Source organism: Thermobia domestica, chromosome 7, assembly GCF_964235325.1.
Source record: "Thermobia domestica chromosome 7, izTheDome1.hap1.1, whole genome shotgun sequence".
Classification (NCBI taxonomy): Eukaryota; Metazoa; Arthropoda; class Insecta; order Zygentoma; family Lepismatidae; genus Thermobia; species Thermobia domestica.
The window spans coordinates 65,286,438-65,306,591 of record NC_137460.1 but is presented as its reverse complement, the minus strand read 5'-3'; the positions used below and the strand labels follow the sequence as shown (position 1 = coordinate 65,306,591).

Below are 20,154 nucleotides of genomic sequence, written 5' to 3'. Positions count from 1 at the left end.
CTGAGGTTTTGCAGAGTTTGGCAATACCTTTGAGCGTTTATTGTAGTGCCTCTTTCCAGGAAATCCACCAAAATCACACCTTTTCTGTCCCAAAAAACAGTCGCCATCATCTTCCTTGCCGACATTGTTTGCATGCATTTCTTGGGTTTTTGGGGAGAACCTGTGTGCCCCCACTGCATTGATTGCAATTTCGTTTCACAGTTCACGTGTTTCACCCATGTTTCGTCACCAGTAACGATGCGATCGACTAAAGAGTCACCATCCTTATTGTAGGCGTCCAGAAAGTGCAACGCTGCAGCCATTCGCTGATTTTTGTGGTCCTCTGTCAAGATTTTTGGAATCCATCTTGCACAAAACTTGTGGTAACCAAGCTTTTCGCTGATGATTTCGTGCAACAAACTTCGCGAAATTTGTGGAAAACTCAAAGAAAGTTCCGTTATTGTGAACTTTCGATTTTCACGGACTTTAACATCGACTTTTTCGACAAGTTCGGCAGTCACTTTGCTGGGTCTCCCACTTCGATCTTCGTCGTGAACATTGGTTCGGCCATTTTTAAATCTTATGACCCACTGTCGCACTCCACCTTCAGCGATAATGTTGTCCCCATACACTTCACACAGCTGCCGATAGATTTCTATCGGTTTACAGTTTTTTGCTGTCAGAAACCTTATTACTGCACGCACCTCGCAGCTCGCGGGATTTTCAATTAACGCAGACATTTCAAACCGTCACAGTATCTTAACGGAGCACAGCACGAACCTCTCACTAGCACGGCTAGATGCCGACTGAGCTGCGCAACGCTCTGACCCCAAGATGGCCGCGCTAGCCCCGCCCCTAGCGGACACAGACGAAAACGTAATCTACTTTCTGGATAGCCCTCGTATATATATATATATACACATATACGTATATACTTATTATAAAAACGGGGGGCGCGGTGGCTCAGTGGTAGAGTGTTCACCTCTGGTGCTTGGGGTCCCGGGTTCGATCCCAGCCCCCGCCAAGTGAACTTTGTGGTGGACAAACACCGTGCTCGTGGGTTTTCTCGGGGTTCTCCCGTTTCCTCCCACTTTATTCATTCCACCATTTCACTCATCTCTCATCATCACCGTCTCCTTTAGCCTAACCGGCATAACCGTGGGACGTAAAACTCAAAGATTTCATTTCATTTTTTTTATTATAAAAATGTACTGCGTCATTACTATTTGGCCTAAAGTCATGGCTAAAACATATTTTTTCAGTATCACGACCCCTTTTCATTGATAACCTCGCATTACATGTCATATACCTGAACCGGAAAAATCAGGAAAAAACAAATTTTTTCTGAAAAAATCACCCCCCGAAAGATTTACGTCCCTCACACAATGCGTATGCAAAGTTCCAACCTGATATCGTGAAAACTAAAGGTGTGAAAAATTTTCGAAATTTAACTTGAGAAAAAAAAAAGTCACGCCCTCCATCCCCACTTGGTGCCGCCAAGTTGACTATCCGGTTTCAAAACGCATCTGTCCACCTTTCTTTGGTCCATCCTTGACTTGACTTTAAAAAAAAAAAAGCTTAAATACCAGTTATAGTACCTAAATAATCGGCCATAGATGATACTACGCCATAATAACAAAATGAAATGAAATGAAATCTTTAAGTTTTACGTCCCACGGTTATGCCGGTTATTCTAAAGGAGATGGTGATGATGAGAGAAGAGTGAAATGGTGGAATGAAGAAAGTAGGAGGGAACGGGGGAACCCCGAGAAAACCCACGAGCACGGTGTTTTTCCACCACAAAGTCCACACGGCGCGAGCTGGGATCGAACCAAGGACCCTAAGCACCGGAGGTGAACGCTCTACCACTGAGCCACCGCGCCCCCTACATAATAACAAAAGTTAACAAAAATCCTAAAAGGGTTCATCTACAGCGCATATTGTCACAAATAAATCTAGAAATTTCTTATCATTTCGATACTTATGAAGATGAACTGGAGCGTGACATGAAAATAAACTCCACAACTCTTTTTATATTTGAATAACCAATATTCATAATAGTGAGCAGACCTTGGAATTACATGGGTTGTTCAATATATATGTTTTCCTATGTCTAAGTTGGTCCTTTCTCACCTCTCCACATAATCCTCACTCAGATTCAGGCACCTCTCCTCCGTTCCACTTCATCTGTTTCAAAACGTCCACCTTGTAATGAAGACTTTAACACCGGAAAAAACAAAACTCGGCGCTAAATTGAGGCTATATAGAAATTGGAGCAGCCGTTCCCACTCTAATTCTTCAATTTTGTCTTGTTTGCGTGCTAAGTGAGGGTGGGTGTTATCGTCAAGAAAAAGAGACCAGGTTGGTTATGTCGAATTGCGTTTTAAGTTCGACATAAGCGACCTGGTCTCCTGTCAAGTGATGATGTAGAAGTGAAGCGAAATGTGAGGAGAATGCTAAATATTTGTTGAGCAACCCACGTACATTGAAATGACAGCAGTAGAGGATATAGTATAAAATCGAATCAGTTGTTAGGTTTGTTTATCATGTACCTTATTAGTTTTGTTACATGCAGCCATTTTCTATTCTTCTCTATCAATATAATGTTTGTGGGTTTTCTTGGGGTTCTCCCACATTTTTATTCCACCATTTATTTCATAATTCTTCTCTTTCATTAATCATCCGTCTTCTTTTCAGTTCATTTTAAGACACTCTATGTATTTTACCATGATTTTAAACTTTTCTTTTCCTTTTATCCTTGTGCTTTACACTTGCATGAGACTTGATAGTAAATGGTAAATCTTTATTCATCCGTTTTTAGTGCATAATAGGTCAGACACCATTACATAGGAATTGTCGTGTAAAGTCGAGATATTTGAGTATAATTACTGTTACATTAAATTTTACTTACAATCGTTTAAATGTTCTTTAACATCGTCGTATCTTTTATTTGTTGACAAATACGTAAACAACACCTTTCTGAATTGTTTGGATATAAAACCTCGTGGCCCAAAATCTCGCCTGGCCAAAACCTCGCGGGACAAAATATCGCCAGGCCAAAACCTCGCGGGTCAAAATCTCACCGGGCCAAAACCTCGCGTCCCAAAATCTCGCCTGCCAAAACCTCGCGTCCGATCTCTGGACACAGAATCTCGCCTGGTCTAAACTACGCGGGACGTGGTCTTGCCTGGGAAGAAATGTCGTCAGTATAAAACCTCGTCACGACGATTTCTTCGATGTAGAATGCTCTATATATTGCTATATATATATATTTTTTTTTTGTAATAACACATAATTGCATTAAACTGATAAGAAGAAACTATTCTAACGCGTGCTTTGAAAATCTGTATATATAAAAATGAAAATTACTATCTTTGTGACATCATACCTCTTGAGCCCGATCTCGATCAAATGTTCAGCATAGATAAGGTTGAGGCCTGGGATGTCTTTTGTAATTTCACTTTGACGGCATAATAAAGTGGAGGGGGATATATGTAAAAATAAATAAAACTTAATAACTCTTGAACCAAGAGACCAATCTCGATCGAATTTGCCAGATAGATCAGGTTACCACCTGGGATGGTTTTTATCATTTTACTTTGACGGGAAGGCAGAGCGAAAGGGGGAAACATATAGAAATACATAAAAAATAAATTGGCTGCGTTTGTGACTCAATAACTCTTGACCCACCCGACCTGTCTCGATCAAATGTTCAATATAGATGGAGTTTGAGCCTCGTATGGTTTTTATTTCACTTTGACGGTGACCTTAGGAAATTCTAAAAAAATCGAATAATATTTATGAAAGTATGAAATAATATGTGAGTTTTTACGTCTCACGATTATGTCCTGTAGGTTAAAGAAGACGTAGATGATCAGGATGAAGGAAATGATGGAATGAAGAAAGTGGAAAAAGACGGGAATACCCCAAGAAAGCCCCCACACACGATGTTTTGTATATTATTATTATTATTTGTAATATGGAATTGCATATTAAGAAACTCATTGGGTAAATTTTAAGGAAAGGTTTCATTCCGCAAACTTTTGGCTAAGCGAGGTTTTGACCAGGCGAGATTTTGGCTCACGGGGTTTTGGGCGGCGAGGTTTTGGCCCGCGATGTTTCGAGCGTCGAGGTTTTGGGCAGCGATGTTTCTGCCGCGAGATTTTGTCCGTATTCCTTCTGAATTTCTGTCTGGGTTGAATGTCTTTTAAATAGTAGTAGTAGTAGAGGTATAGTTTCGATACAGTGTATATAAGTTGTTCTTATTCGAGCTCCCGCGTGGCTATATAGCTGGCGTAAGCGCCTTTGGCGTAGGAGGTCCAGGTTTATTCCGGGTAGGAGCTTATGCGGTTCGGATCCCATGTTAAACTGTAGGTTCACGTCTCATACAGACTTGGTAATGAAAAGCCATTATAAGTCCACTCCAACCAACTAAACCAAGTTCTTTTGTCTTGTATTATATGACTGTACATTATTAATATAACAGGGTTCCCACATTCTGGAAAGTCAGGGAATGTCAGGGAAATGAAAAATGTCAGGAAAGGTCAGAGAAATCATGCATTTTTCCGTAAAATGTTATGGAAAATCAGGGAATGTAAATGTGCAAGTGTAACATTCTTTTTTTCAATCTAACATTGTTTCCTCTCTATCAGTTGTACAGATTGACATGTGAAGAGGACCACATTGATACAGCATTCCCAATGATGACGGTGATGTAGTGTTGCTATTTTGTGCTAAGGCAGTGAAGTACTGTGTGTATTTGTGTGTGAGACAGAGAGGGCGTAAAAGGGTCATGTAAAAGCAGAAATCGAAGTATGACTTGTCATCTTCGTGGACATCGGTTTTAAGGCAGAAAAACTACTGAAAAGAACTGAAAGCATAAGATAAAGATAAACTAGCGTTTAGGCTTGACTGTCGAAACTTTTTGTTGGGCACAATCAAGAAGATTGTGGAAAGGAGCCCTCTGAAGTACAAATTGGTACGTGCTCTGTCAATTTTGACCCCAGAGCTACAAAAGAGCAATCCAGAACTTGCTCAGACTAGGATGAAACGCATCCTACGAACTGCATGAGCATAACAGAATATCTGATTCTGTAGTTGAGAAAGCAAAGTGTCAATTTACGTTTTTCTGTACTGAAATTCAGGGGTCTCATGACTTCAGAGAATACGAAGAGAAGATGGGCAGCATCAGGTTAGATGACTTCTTTGCAAAGGTAATGTCCGAGGAACAAGAATAGTCTGATTTTTGGAATGTAGTAAAAAATGTTTAATTTCATCCCACGGTAATGTCTCAGTGGAGGGCGGGTTCTTAGTCAATAAGACACTTATTGTAGAAAACCAAATCGAAGATTCTCTGGTACGCAGAGGCGGATACATGATGCAATTATGTACTGTGGAGGTGTAGAATGTGTTCGTGTTGATCGAAGAATGCTTCTCTCAGTTATTTCAGCTTGAAGACATTATGATGAGTACCTTAAACAGAAACGAATCAAAAGTGCAGAGGAAGATAAAGTCAAAGGTGAAGAGAGAAAACTAAATGATGAAGTTAAGAAATTGGAAGCAAAGGAGAAACAAATGCAATTATGTTACAAACAAGAACAAGACGCTCTCGTAGAACAAGTTCAAGAACTGAAAGCTAAACAAAATGCAGTTTAAAAAATGTAAATGTGAGAATTAACATGTTTCAAAGTTGGCAATATTAAGACTAATAGTGAGCAATGGTGGCTCAGTGGTAGAGCGTTCACCTCTGGTTCAGGGATCCTTGGTTCGATCCCAGCTCGCGCCAGGTGAACTTTGTGGTGGACAAACACCGTGTGCATGGATTTTCTCGGGGTTCTCCCGTTTCCCCCTACTTTCTTCATTCCACCATTTCATTCATTTCTCATCATCACCATCTCCTTTAGCCTAGACGGCATAACCGTGTAACGTAAAACTTAAAGGTTCCATTTCATATCATTTTAGGACTGATAGTAATAGTTCTCAGGGATAATTGGCAATGTATTCTTGACTGCATGTTATGTTGCTTTTTATTGTTTTTTCAAGCAAAAAAAAAAATCTACTTTGCAATGTCAAGGTATGTGGTACCGTATTATACATATATTATTATATACTTACATGATAAATTTTGTGTAAATAACAATTACTCATGTTGTACTCATTGTGCTCATGGTAATTAAAGGAGTGTGTTGGACGGTTATGGGGATGGAGGTAGCCGTTAAAAAAGTGTATGATAGAACTTATCCCGTATCTTCCTATATATATTCAAAAATTTAGTCGGGGAAGGCAAGAATTTTTGCCAGGGAAAGTCAGGGAAATCGATCTTCACTGTTTTGTGGGAAGAGACTTTCATTATTTTTAACATATATAATAATTTTGTATATATGTAAACAACGAACAGTTAAATTGTACGTGACTGAAACATTACTGATATATTAAAAATGTATCTTGTTGCCTTCTTCTGTAAGCGAAGGAAAAGAGTAGTACTAACCCCGATGACAGAACTTTCTTTGTCTTTCTGCGGTGAGCTTTTATACGTCAAAAATTTTCTGCAACAATTCCAAAATAAAAAAATCAAGATGATCCTATCATATTTTTATTACAGCGTTACATGGCAATTATTCTGCACAGGCTTGGCAGATTTTCTGCGATCACATCGCAAATCGCGGCATGTTCTGCTATGAGGGTACTAACATACGAAATTCCCCGATTTTTTTTTCCGAAACGTAATAAGAATTTGGAACTTAGTATAGTATAAATTGGATTGGGTTAGAGTTTAGTGTCTCTTTACCAATGAAGCTATATAAGACGTGGAATCCGAACTACGTAAACTCCTGCCGGGAACCGAGCCCATGTCTACCGCGCCAAAGACGCGTATGCTGACCACATAGCCACGAGTGAGCTCTGAACATAGTAAAACTATGGAAAAGTAAAGATATACCCCTTCTTTAGATCCTGTTAATGATTTTCGTGGGTTCTTCGATGCCAGCTTTTCTGTTAAAGTTTTCATTATTGATTGTACTAACTTGTAATATAAGAATACCACAAGGTAACAGCTATTTTTAATATTTTAATTCCTTGTATATTTTCATTGGTTATTACTTCCTTTTAGAATTCCCTTGGGAATAGGAGTAAGAAACTCACGAATTTAGCGTATACGTTACATGCAGTGACTTACCTTAACACTTGCTTATGCAAACAATCTGAAATGCAATGCACTATTGTTGAAGTTTAAGGAAAATTGGCAACCATAACAATTTAGTTGTTTCTCTTCTGCAGTGCTTCTGGGCTTTGTGTCCTGCCACAGTTAACGTGTAACGTCTCCAAGATGCAGTACAGGGATCAGTTTGTAGTGAAATCTTGCGCGTTTGGAATACTAATATGTCTGAATGGTAAGGATGCACATATAATAGGAATGGTCCTATACAGAGGTGGGCATTCCCTTCAGACCTCAGTCAGCCTCAACCTCAATGCTAACATTTTTTTAGGGGGGAGGGGGGAGCTGATTGTATACATAGATGTTACAGGATGTCTTGTAGGGTTTACCCAAGTGGGTCCAGCCCGAAAATAAACATTAGGTTAGTTCGGTTTGAACCCACCTTTAAAAGATCAATAAAACTCACTTAAGTTTTTGAGTCTTTTATTAGTAAAACCAGACACTATCACATTGTTTTTCTTTTAACGAAATTTTGCATTTTTATTGGGTATTTTGACATATTATTAAGATATACTCAGTGGTGCTATTCAGCTGGTTCGCACCAGTTCGCTAGAACCGATTGTTAAAATATTTCAGGTTCGCAGAACCGTTTGTTATACGCAGACATAAATACACACATATACATAAGGCATGGCCCAACCAAGAGTGAAAGAAATAAGCCAAACAAATTTGTAAAAACACCTCTGTATTTTCCCGCTCGCGTGCATTGTTATAACAAGCAATTTTGAATTGTTTCAATTCAATGAGTACTGTGCCGCATTTAGGAGTTCGGCGCCCAGTGGCGTCATTTCAGACTTCGCTTGAGGGGGGAAAGAGCACCTCCGACATAAGGTTTTCAAGTTTTGTACTAATATATTAGTAGACAATCTGTTAAAGTATGGCAATTGCCCCGTCCTGCCCCCTAGATGACGCCCCTGTCGGTGCCCTAGGCACTTTTGCTGTCTGCGCTCCCAATGATTACATATTTCTCCAACCCTTCATCCCTAACTTAAAAATAAAACTTAATCCAATTATTATTAATTTGTGAATTAACAGTTTATTATAGTTAAATATCACGCACTAGATGCTACAGCTACAACTACGTAACAGAAAGTAACAAATGGGAAACATATTCTGAATTATTTTTAGATTTCTTACACTTTATTAAACATATTAGAACAGTAAAAAAAGGATTGTTCATGAAATGGTATATTTGCTCTTGATTTTTAAAACTTTTTCACAGTAAACAATTTTAAAATATTATTTAATTTTTAAATTTTGCACCCTTCAAAAATGTTGCGCTGTAGGAAATGAAATCTTTTAGTTTTACGTCTCACGGTTATGCCGGTTAGGCTAAAAGAGACTGTTTGCGCTCTAGGCACGGACCCAGTTGGCCTAATGGAAAATACGGAACTGTGTGTAGACAAATTTGAATAAGCGGGCGCCAAAATATTTATCTGATGCGATCGATAGAGTTTTCAGGGCTTAATTGTTAATTCTTGTAAGTGCTTCATATTTCAATTGGTGAGAATAAATGTTTAAAATTTATAGACACCAAAAGGCTGGTTTTGGTAAAGCTTTGACTAAATCTCACTAACAAAAATACACTATTGTATATTCTGTCATATGTTTTCCCCTCCTGAAGTCGGTTTTGTTTGAAGGTGACGCTAAAAATACAATAGAAACAGTTCTTAATTCGAACCATTGCGTTCTAGGACGTAAGAACTCTTGTATCTACCTTGTATGGTTTGTTTCCTAAGAACCAAATATAGATATAATTCTATATATCTACCTATCCATCTACTATCTCTCAAATTATGTATATATCGGGTGTTCTAAAAATGGCGCCCACGGACAACAGAGCGCTATGTAATTCCATTTTCTCCAGGGTCTCCTTAGCCGCTATAGGTATCAAAACTTGGAACCATTAGTATTGCTTTACGAGTCCGTCAACCAGATACATCGATTGTTTTGCTACCAAGTAATCGTGGTGTCAACTTTAACTTCCATCTTGAAAAGAATCGATGTAACTGTTTGATAGATTGGTAAATCTCCATTCTGGTACCTTATCTACGACGTTGCCATATAGTGCAATTCGCGTCTCCAAACAAAAACCCGAAAGGTACACAATTATACCTAGGTATATCTCTTCAAAGTGACATGTGACAATATTCTTTACTCCTGACAACACTGATGCATTGAGGGAGGAAAGTATTTTAAAGAGAATCGCAAGTGTTATGCAGAAAAAAAATTCTCTCGTCCTGGCTTCTGTTTTCTTCCCCACTTGAGAAATGTTATATTGTTTTGCTTGGTGAATCCTTTTCCTTCAACCTTCAGAAAATCGATTTAAACTATTGCTTTTGCACAGCTCTGTTTTCTTTTAAGTGCCAAACGGAAACGTGATGGCAGAAAGCTTCGGAAAGTGTTGCTATTTTCACTGATAACTTTCCATTTTAGATATTGTATATTTACAACGAAGGGGAAGAGGAGTGCATGTGCATCTTTGTACCCTCCTAAATCCGGCCCTGTATATATATATATATATATATAAAATAGAGAACCGGTTGTTAAAAAATTAGAACAGCACCACTGGATATACTGCATATAATATTTGTTAAATACTAAGGTTATTATAAAACTATCGGGAAATTCTGAAAATACTAAATGAATAACAAAAATAAAATTAAAAAATTCACTCTGGTCTGAGATAACTAAAGAGCAAATTAATGTGTGAATTGTGAACTATGTTTATATTTGAAATAGCATTTGCAATTTTACATTTTAAAAAATAACCAAAGCAAAATTTCGAGAACATTGTGATCAGTGGGTTTGCTGATACTTCTACGTTCCTGAGATCGTTCTTCCACTTGGTCACACGTTCTTGAAATCAGTGGCTCTGGGGTCATTCTTTATATATATATATATATATATATATATATATATATATATATATATATATATATTATTTTATTTGAATCTATTATTCATGAAACAAAGTTACTATTTTTTTTTGTTGAGAGGCTCTAAAACATGTTTTCTGTCGAACTGGGAAACTGATTTATAGATGCAAGATATATGCCATTCTGTTAACATCTGTATATGAAGAAAATGAAAATTATAACCAAAACTAACCTGGATAGTGTTCCTTTTAAAAAGATTTTTGCCAATATTGCCAGCACATCCCACGGGTACTATTCTTCGGGGCTAAGGTTTGAGAATATTCTTTATGCTGTTATTCACATGTTAATGTTTTAACAAACAATGGTGTGAAAATGTGTACAAACTCGAGATATTATGCCAACCATCGAACATAGCGAGAAGAATTTTTTCTGTATGTCAGTCGTTGGGTCAGCGTTAATAGAGGTCTTTTTGCCATACTTGCGTATTTCATTACTGTCTAGTGGTGATGAACCTGTCTATGTAGATGTGTTTCTCAATGACTCATGCGTTTTCATCGGTTGTGACAATTGACGGTCTACCTGACCGTTTGTCGTCCTTCATGCTGCAATCACCACGCTGAAACATTTGAAGCATCGACGCACATGACTTTAATTCGTTGTGTTTGCACCATAGACTGGTAACAGCTTACTGTGAATCGGTGTTGCTGAATTATCCTCAGATTTGTAAACGCATTCGATAACTACACATTGGCGTAGTAAATTTTCACGTTAATCACCCATACTGGCTTACCTGGAACAGCAGCAAATAAAAATTAGGTGTATATTACGTAGTCAAGAATCAATGCTCCACCTACAAAATTTCATTCCTCTAGTGCTTACCATCACTTAGCTACAGAGGCATGTGCATTACCTTTTTGATCTATCTTTTGTATGCATCCTTTAATGGTTCTCGAGTTTATCCTATGATCTTGGGCCTGTGATGTCAAAATTTCCCAATAAAATTTTCCTGGACCCTATCTAATTGTTTTCTTTCTTTGCTGTATTAGTTTTTGTGTAGTGTTATTTATGTGACTGTATGGAAGTTTCTGGGTATTTCTTTTGTAGACGCATGTCGGGATTCGAAATCCACTATTTCGTTGGGATTGAATGTTGCTGTGGGCAATTATTAATTTTCTTTTTTAACAAGCTATTCAACTTAATTGTTTTTCCACATAGAACACTAAAATCTACAATAAATTACAAAATTTTAATGATCACTGCCGGTACCTATATAAAAGCAATGTAAGTTGCTCTTAACACGCATTTCATACAATTTAAATTGTTTCGCTTCATTTGCTTCCTTTTTCTTTTTCTTTTTCTTTAACCCTACATCAACTTACACAGATTTGCCTATATAGAAATCTAAAAAAATGCGTAACTTGTACAATTTGAAGTCACAAAGAATTACGTTTTTGAATATAACTAAATCCCAGTTTTATGTCGTAGTTTCCTTTGTCCAAATTTAACGTTGAGTGTATTGTTCTAATGTTATAGATCCGAACACATTTCTTCCTGCTGGTGATGAGGTTTTACATTCATATAATTTTGACGTACATAATTTTGATGTTGTGTTTAGTTATATCTAGAAATTTTGATAAGCTAGAAATGCAGAGTCCTGAACTTTTGCGTCTCTTATATGTTCTTGTTTTTCTAGTTCCTATATTTCTCTTAGTCATTGCAGAGTAAGAACTGTTACATCGACAAATGGCCTGATAAACCCCCCACACGTTGCTACACTAGGAGTTTATTTAGCTACAAGAACGTAGCCAAGAGAGAGGACGGATGGGACATGCCTCCCCCCTTCCAAAATTTTGGATAACATCAAAAGTAGAAAGGGGAAAAAGAAAAACTTAGGGGAGAGAAAAGAAGGGAAATAGAAAACAAAATAATAGTTCTAATCAAATCTACTCTCTGCTTTAGTATTACGATAGTGGAGTGGAATTTAATACTCATAGGACGAGTTTCACCAAACTAGTTTAAGCTGTTACTCTGGAGTAAATAGGTACTTAATCAGGAATAGGATACAATTTGTGTTTCTTTGGCGCGATTACTCCGGGTAAATTGACTACTCAAGGGATGACATTTACTGTGCCAGGGCGAGTAAATTCAAAATACGCAAGTAAATTGTGAATTCCTGCAAGACATACAATGGTGGTGAGGTTGAGACAGTTAGTGTTTGCTAATGATTCTAGTGAAGATAATGTTTATGCTGGAATTCGGTGAACAATACAAATCAGAGAAAAATCAAACTTGTTTGAAGATTACGATGATGGGCTGAATTTGTAATATTTTCAAGTGAATAAAGATATTAACTTGCACCTACTCAGCATCATTGAACATAAGTTAGAATTTTCCTCTGACATGAAATTTATTTCTTGTTTTCTTTGGTGATATTTCGGTGTAATAACAGGAAGTCTGTAATTCGATGATCTTTTGTTAGGCCTATTTATTTAAATTTAAATCTTGAATGTCGAATGTGAGTGTGTGATCTTTGATTTTTATAGTTACTGAGTACTATTGATTTCCAAATATTAGGTATGATAATACTTAAGGAGAAGGATTGCTTAGAAAAGCACGTCACATTAACAACGCCCAGTTTTTAAAAGCTGTACCAGACGAGGTTGTACTTAGTGCTGCGTTAAAGCGTAAGTACATGTGTGCATATTTGAATTATAAACACTGGCTACAAGGACGACCTCAGTGTGAGGTGCTTTGCTAAGTAGTCCCTCTCCCTAGGTATTACCAAATATAATATTTGGAAGTAAATAACGCAATAACTAATAAAATCCAAGATCACGAACTCATACTCAATATTGAAGATTCAAACTTAAGAGTACGATCAAAAAACATTATCATCGTTATTCAGAAACCTGTTTTCGGGAAACAAGCAGCCCACTGTACTAAGCGAGAGACAAATACCTTATTATTTACATCAGTATTCAGAAACGAATCCCGTGCGCTGGTAGCATCGATAGTTTAAACAAGAGAAGGGCTTAGTTTTCAGTGGTACAAGCTTTTCTGTATCTAAAAACGCGTTTGGCGATATTTTCGAAACTTACTCTAGAAGTTCCTTTGAGTGAAATTCATCCCCCTCGAGTGACTGATAAACAAACGAAAAGATAAAATTCACCAAGAAATTTTCGGAAGAGTATTTCAGAAGAACAGTCTTTGCACGGTGCTTAGATGATTTAATTTGCGGTCGTAAAACAAGTTTTTGTGACAACAAGATAGAGATAGTGTTATGTTCTCTGGAAATACTTTTGGAAGACAATCTGATGAAGAAAATCTAAAAGATCTCGCAAAAATTCAGAACTTTTGGATTGAATTTTCTTCAGGATCCGTCGTCAAGGCTGAAGTATAGTATATGACGTGAAAAATGACATCATCAACCAAATAAACGTGTCAAAATTATGGATGTGTTCGATGCCTGTAATTCACTTTCTTTCCTACAATCGGTAAGCTACTCAATATTTTAGCTTGCTTGCTTGTTTCAATTACGTCGATGGAGAGATAATTTTTCTTCAATGAAAAGAATAAAATACTATCTCCGAAATAGAATATGTGGGGAGCGACTGACGGGACTTTAGTTCCTATCACCGCATTCCCATCTGTTACCTAATGTTGAGTAGGTGATTGATGTTAGAGCCGCTGACGGACAAAGAAAATTACTTCTGCGAACGGTCGGATAAGCTCTTTTTCCATTGTGGGGTCCCTGGTTCGATCCCAGCTTGCGCTGTGTGGACTTTGTGGGCGACAAACACCGTGGTCGTGGATTTTCTCGGTTTCCCGTTTCCTTCCACTTTCTTCATTCCATCATTTTCACTCATCTGTCATCATCACCGTCTCCTTTAGCCTAACCGGTATAATCATGGGACGTAAAACTTAAAGATTTCTTTTTCCATTGTGTTTTGCAGTAAGTGCATGTCTATACTTTAAATAGAAATGAGAGTATTGTTTATTAATAGATTGAAATTTTATGAATGTAGGTGCGTGTGCTTCCCAGTCGCAACATGCAAGCCTTGTACAAACCTTGGAAGATTTTCATGTCCTTGGCCCTTCCCGAAACAAAATTCTGGCTACGTGCCGGTTTAGTTGAGTTGAGTTTAGGATGATGGCATCGTTACCAGAAACTAGCTGAACTTTTCAAAGGATTTTCGTTTAGGTATCCCAAGCTTTTGATGACAGTAATTGACTAATACCGATGCTGAATTAGCTTTGAAATTTTATAGCAAATGAAAATCCAACAGGTATTTGGTTGTTTATTAAAGTTTAGTGTCTCTTTTCAACATGAAACTATATGAAACATGAACATACAGTTTAAGTTTAACCACCGTAATACGATCAGATTTCAATGCTGTCCCATCGAAATTGAACATAGAATTGCGTGCACTAAAGACACGCACGCGCTGGCCAAAATACCAGCAGAGAGAGCCCAACAGGCATTCAGTACACACAATCACTTACAGGCTGAAAGTTCAATTAGTAACTCTCTTTGGAAGCGGGAAAAAAACACGTATGCGCATGAAGGTCCCGTAGGCTTCCGCATCAAAGGACATCTCCCTTGCTTTATATATCTACGGGAACAAATACGATCGTGTAACTTTTAGAATAGACCAGAGTGTGTGAATGTGTGTATTTACCTATTTGTTTGTTTGTTTGTTACAGTTTTCGTGCCGTCATCAGTGCGTATCGTGAAATACGGAATGGCTTTTGAATCAAGGTGGACTGAAAAGCTAAATAGCATACCGGAAGTGGACATTGATGCGGATGGCAAGTTCAAGTATATTCAAGTAAAGGTTTATGCACCAGAACCTAGACCAGATGAAATCAAGACAATTGTCCGAGGCAATAAATCAGCAGCATGGCACTGTAAGTTAGTAGGTTTTAAGAACTTTATCATCAAGAAAAGTGGATGTGTATCCCGCACGCGTTTCTAATATTGTGGGAACGAATAGAACAACGTAAATAGAGATAACATTGAATTACATTCTCTATAGCACGTTATTTTTCCCTTTTTTTTATTATTACTATAAGAAAGCAGAGTGTCTTGTATCTGAGAAATGTTAATTGTGGTAAAGTGGACATCGTGTAATGAAGTACATCGTATAATTGTTGAGCAATAGAAAACGTAGCACCGTTAATCCATATTTATCCACTTTAAATTCCTAATTTGCAATTTTCCATTATTCTTTAAACTACAGGCCATTTTCGGGGGACATTGTAGTCTAAGGGTTAGAGCGTTGTACTTACGTCCACGTGGTTCCGGGTTCGATTCCGGACCGGTGCTTTCGGTGTCGTGAGACAAACTGGGGAGTCACGTAAACGAACGACGTGACGGTCACTATTTCTAGAAAGCTCCTAGACCTAGTACTCGTGGTGCGCCGGTTAGTGATAGGGTGACGTAGCGCTCTGACCACGTGCTTGTCGCTAGACTAGCCGTAGTTCACCCGGTTGCTGACAGATAGCGTTGGAGCGGCTCGGCCTTCAAGATAGGCTCGTTTCGCCAAGTGGTTTGGGTTTGGTACAGGGTAGTTTCAGGAGTGTCATGAAAAGGAACAACACAGATTTCCATTACCTGCTCCATATCATGATAATACCGGAGGGATAATATGGCTGGATAGCTGGATGCTTTATCCATGTGGAAGCGCACCTGTTTTTTGTTGGCTCTGCACAAACGAGGAATAAATTGAAGTTGTGATTGATGACTTGAAGTAAACAACATTCATCTTTACGTTTTTATCCACCTTGCATACCTCCAACTTTTCTTTGTAACCACATCAGCCGGGATAAACATGATTCCGTGCGGGAAGCTTTCTCTACATTGGTGATAAAACCCGGCACGTCCCTCGCTAGAAATATCATAGTACCTAGTTTCCCGAATATTACCGTTACTACTAGCTACAAGCTACTACTACAAGCTACCGTTACTACTAACTATCACTCATTATTAGTCCTATCCGTGTAGATGTTTTTGACATAAGAACCATAGTGAGTAACTTGATGTTGGTGTCACAGCCACACACACATCACCATTTTCCTCTTCTTCAAACAATGGAACTGTAGACTATTTTATTTTAAGGATCAGGATATCGCTTTTCCAGATTCCCTTAATATGGTTTCCTGAATGTCAACTGTAATCACCGGCTTCATACTTTTCTTTCCTTCTTTGGTGCTTATATAGAATTATTGTGATTAACCAAATTTCAGTGGAAATATATATATTTTGAAGAAACGAATAATCTCACCTAAAACTGACGATGACTATATATAAAATATAGACCAGAGCATATGAGAAATATCACACAAAATTAAAGCATCTAGAATTTAATACTAACAACACAGGCAACTACTCCTGAGAACCACAGGCGTGATTTCCGATGCAGGACTCAACGCACCAATATTTATCTAGAACAGGTTCGGCATTTTACTTCGCTCGAACTACTTATCCACAAGACGGTTTCCTACCATGGTATCACCGTGATAATATAATTATAAATTGACCTAGTTATCTATACATGCTGACTTTTCAAGAACATTTCCCATACTCAGTTCTGAACAAGACATTACTATAATATCTATCAGCCATCGTCATCATAACGGAATTAAAGGTGATTTAACTAGCAATCGATCATTTTATCAATAAATTATTCAGAAGATTAGAAATGATGTAAGGACGGATAACAGCATATTGTATGGAGAGACTGAAGCAATTGGAGGACCCTGAACTTGTTTTAGTCGTACATATTTTCTATCGTACACATTGCAAAATCATACTTTAAATTCTTCGCAACAACTTCAAAATTGTTATAGGAAGTTTTAATGATCTTTAATTAACTTACAACACATCTATATCTCCCATAAGATTACCAAATCACTGAAAACAGTATCACTTAATTCGTAACTATGTATATATTACATATTCCACGACAATCTATATTTTTTTACTTTTTTCTTCTTCTGAACGTTAATTAGATTTCCGATTTACATTCTATCGAAACCAATACATATTTAACATATTGTGCATATGAAATCATTCTAATTAACAATATAAATTTTTTAAGACGTATTTTGTGAACATTCAGTGGATTACACACGTTCAATTATAATAATAAATCGTATAGATACAATATAGTATGGTACAAATATTTGAAATTTTACATTAAACAAAAGGCCATCTTGTGATATTTCTTAGCATAAATAATCTCTGACAAGATATTAAATTGAACAATTTTCTTGTTTCTCCGGGATGGAGGTACTTAAAGAGATGTCAGAGTTTATTTTTCTGTAATGGAACAAATCTAAAATTTGGTTCCTTACATTGGTCTGTGTTGGGGGCGCGGTGGCTCAGTGGTAGAGCGTTCACCTCCGGTGCTTGGGGTCCCTGGTTCGATCCCAGCTCGCGCCGTGTGGACTTTGTGGTGGACAAACACCGTGCTCGTGGGTTTTCTCGGGGTTTCCCCGTTTCCTCCCACTTTCTTCATTTCACTTATCTCTCATCATCATCGTCTCCTTTAGCCTAACCGGCATAACCGTGGGATGTAAAACTTAAAGATTTCATTTTTTCATTGGTCTGTGTTATATGTACAGTAGTAATTAGGTGTTGGTCTTCTATTTTTGTTTTGATATCTGTATGAAGGGACTGTATTCATAGTATAGTAATTTGGGTACGGGATTTTCCTTATCTGGATCCATTTCGGCCTATAAAGAACGATATTAACGATTGTCCTAAGCTCTTGCTAGTTCGAACTTAAAGTATTAAAGAACAGCATGACTACACAGTGGTACAGTACACAGAACAGCAGAAGTACACACAGTTATTTCTTTTCTTTTAAATAATAGTAGCAACTCACCTTTGTTATTTTCTTTAAAAAAAACTTTCATGCCTAATTATTATACATTTTGTTTCTAAATTTTCAGAAACTTTCACAGAAAATCAAATTTACGAACAGTGTTATTGTCGAAGGAAGTTGATAGTCTCTTAAACATGAAGATCGATTCGCACACAGTTCAATCATGGAAAATAATCTGTTATTGAAAGTATTTAAGAGTAAATTCAATTTATGTTTATTTTTTATAGTGCCTTAACAGAGAAAAAACAAACAAATATATATTTTTTTCTGTGTTTGTTTTTGATTTACTTATCATCCTTACCCTATTGATACCGTGTATAGTAGTATTCCAAAAACGGACGTAGTAGAAAAAGTTTTTTTTTTTTTTTTTTTTTTCTAATGCCTTCGACATGTTTATTCACTCTGATATGTGTGTTGCCTGATTGCTACTTATATAGTTTAGCTCGTACATCTGGTAACTTAAAAGACTCATTTTCAATTGTGAAAATAGAGCGTTCGAACTGAAACAATAGCACAGGCGTTCTCTAAGGCTTTGTCTAGGCATTTTTATTTGTATTGTGTTTTATTTTTCATCTTTTTTCACACGTACGTAAGTATGATACGTATTAAGTACGTACTACACGTATGGATCTGATACGTCGCGCAGTTACAGTCTAAAATAGAATCACAGAGTATAAGTATGTACTATTAGTGGAAGTACATAATGATTATAGGAGTGTATTCATATATTACAAGTCATAAGTACTAAATATAACCCTCTTCCATCTTTGTAATTCTCCAATTTTGGTATTTATCTCCAGAATAAAAGTAATGATAAAGCAAAATAATGATGCATTATGGGGTAGCATGTAAAGATCGTTTTGGCTTCTAGTATTGTATGAATGTTTGTTTTCATTGAACTATGAAATATGATTCAAGTTTTCTTTAATAAAGATCAAAATTTAAAGGATTTTCTTAAATACATGATAATGTGAAATAGCTAATAATAATAATAATAATAATAATAATAATAATAATAATAATAATAATAATAATAATAATAATAATAATAATAATAATAATAATAATAAATTATTGACACAATTCCCTTTGTTTTTCATCAACAATAAGTGTTAGTAACTCTTTTTGTAAATTCCTGGTTAGAGTTGACATAATTCCGTGTTAAGCTGTGGATCCACGTTTCATATAACCTCTGTGCTAAATAGAACGCTAATCTTTTTTGTGATAAAAATATACGTATACTAGCTGTATTACCGTCCCAAAATTTTATATCATAATTAATAAGTGATTCAAATAGACTTGAGTATACTGATCAAGCACTATTTTCATTTCCTACAGTTTTCTCAAGTTTATGTCGAAGCAAACAGTTCTAAGATTTTTTGCTAGTAGTTGGATATGAATATCCTATCCAGCTTTCACTTGTCAACGACAAACCTAAAAAAAATTACATTACATTAATATTTGTATCCAGCACCATACTCAGTATTCATATGCCATTTTCCGTTAGCTGTATGCTTTCAATTTTATGAAACCAGAACGGCATGGCATACCATTGTATAAAGCCTCACTTTAACGAAGAATACATGTAGTTGTAACTTTGGAAGATTATTAACAAAATAAGATCAATGTTAATATCTACCCATTTACCTACGTTTCCTTTCGTTTTATCTGACGCAAATCATGATTTTTTTAACTAGTATGAACGTTTTAAAATGTTATTCACGTTATAGGTGAATGTGTTGTGTCATCATTTTGCAGTGGCATTATTAAATTGACAAAAAATAAATAAATAAATAAAATAAAAATAAATAAATAAATAATAATAATAATAATGAATAAAGAAAAGTGGAAACTGTGTGCATGGAAATAGAGAATTCCTCTTAAATCAATTAAAATATTATAATCAGTCTATTCTGTAACGTCCATCTTAGGCAGTGGTTCCCAACTTAAACTATGCATCAACCTGTTCATGAGTACGTATATGATTTATTGTATTTATTGCGCCAAATACTGTGCAAATTGCACCTTGGTATAAAGCATATCAGATAACAACCCAATTAGAATATATTATGTGTACAGATAATTAATAGAGTACAGTACAATTAAAGTATTATTTACATGAATGGCATTAAGTGAAACAAAATAATAATTGAAAGACAGGTGTGGAACTGTTGTTTGTGCTCTTTATTAACGA

The 20,154-nt window shown here is 36.5% G+C and overlaps 1 protein-coding gene across 5 annotated transcripts in view; it reads left to right on the top strand.

Moving 5' to 3' along the window:
- The window catches only part of LOC145690174 (uncharacterized), a 345,250-nt gene that overhangs the window by 3,768 nt on the left and 321,328 nt on the right, over window positions 1-20,154 (top strand). For 4 of the 5 annotated variants that reach the window (XM_081764808.1, XM_081764809.1, XM_081764806.1 and 1 more), the window contains exons 1-2: window positions 7,259-7,367; window positions 14,776-14,979. In XM_081764808.1, the coding sequence (XP_081620934.1) occupies window positions 7,304-7,367; window positions 14,776-14,979 (268 nt within the window). In that variant the 5' untranslated portion in view covers window positions 7,259-7,303. Of the gene's footprint in view, window positions 1-7,258; window positions 7,368-14,775; window positions 14,980-20,154 lie in introns of those variants that run through there. The other variant, XM_081764807.1, reaches the window with a different exon arrangement.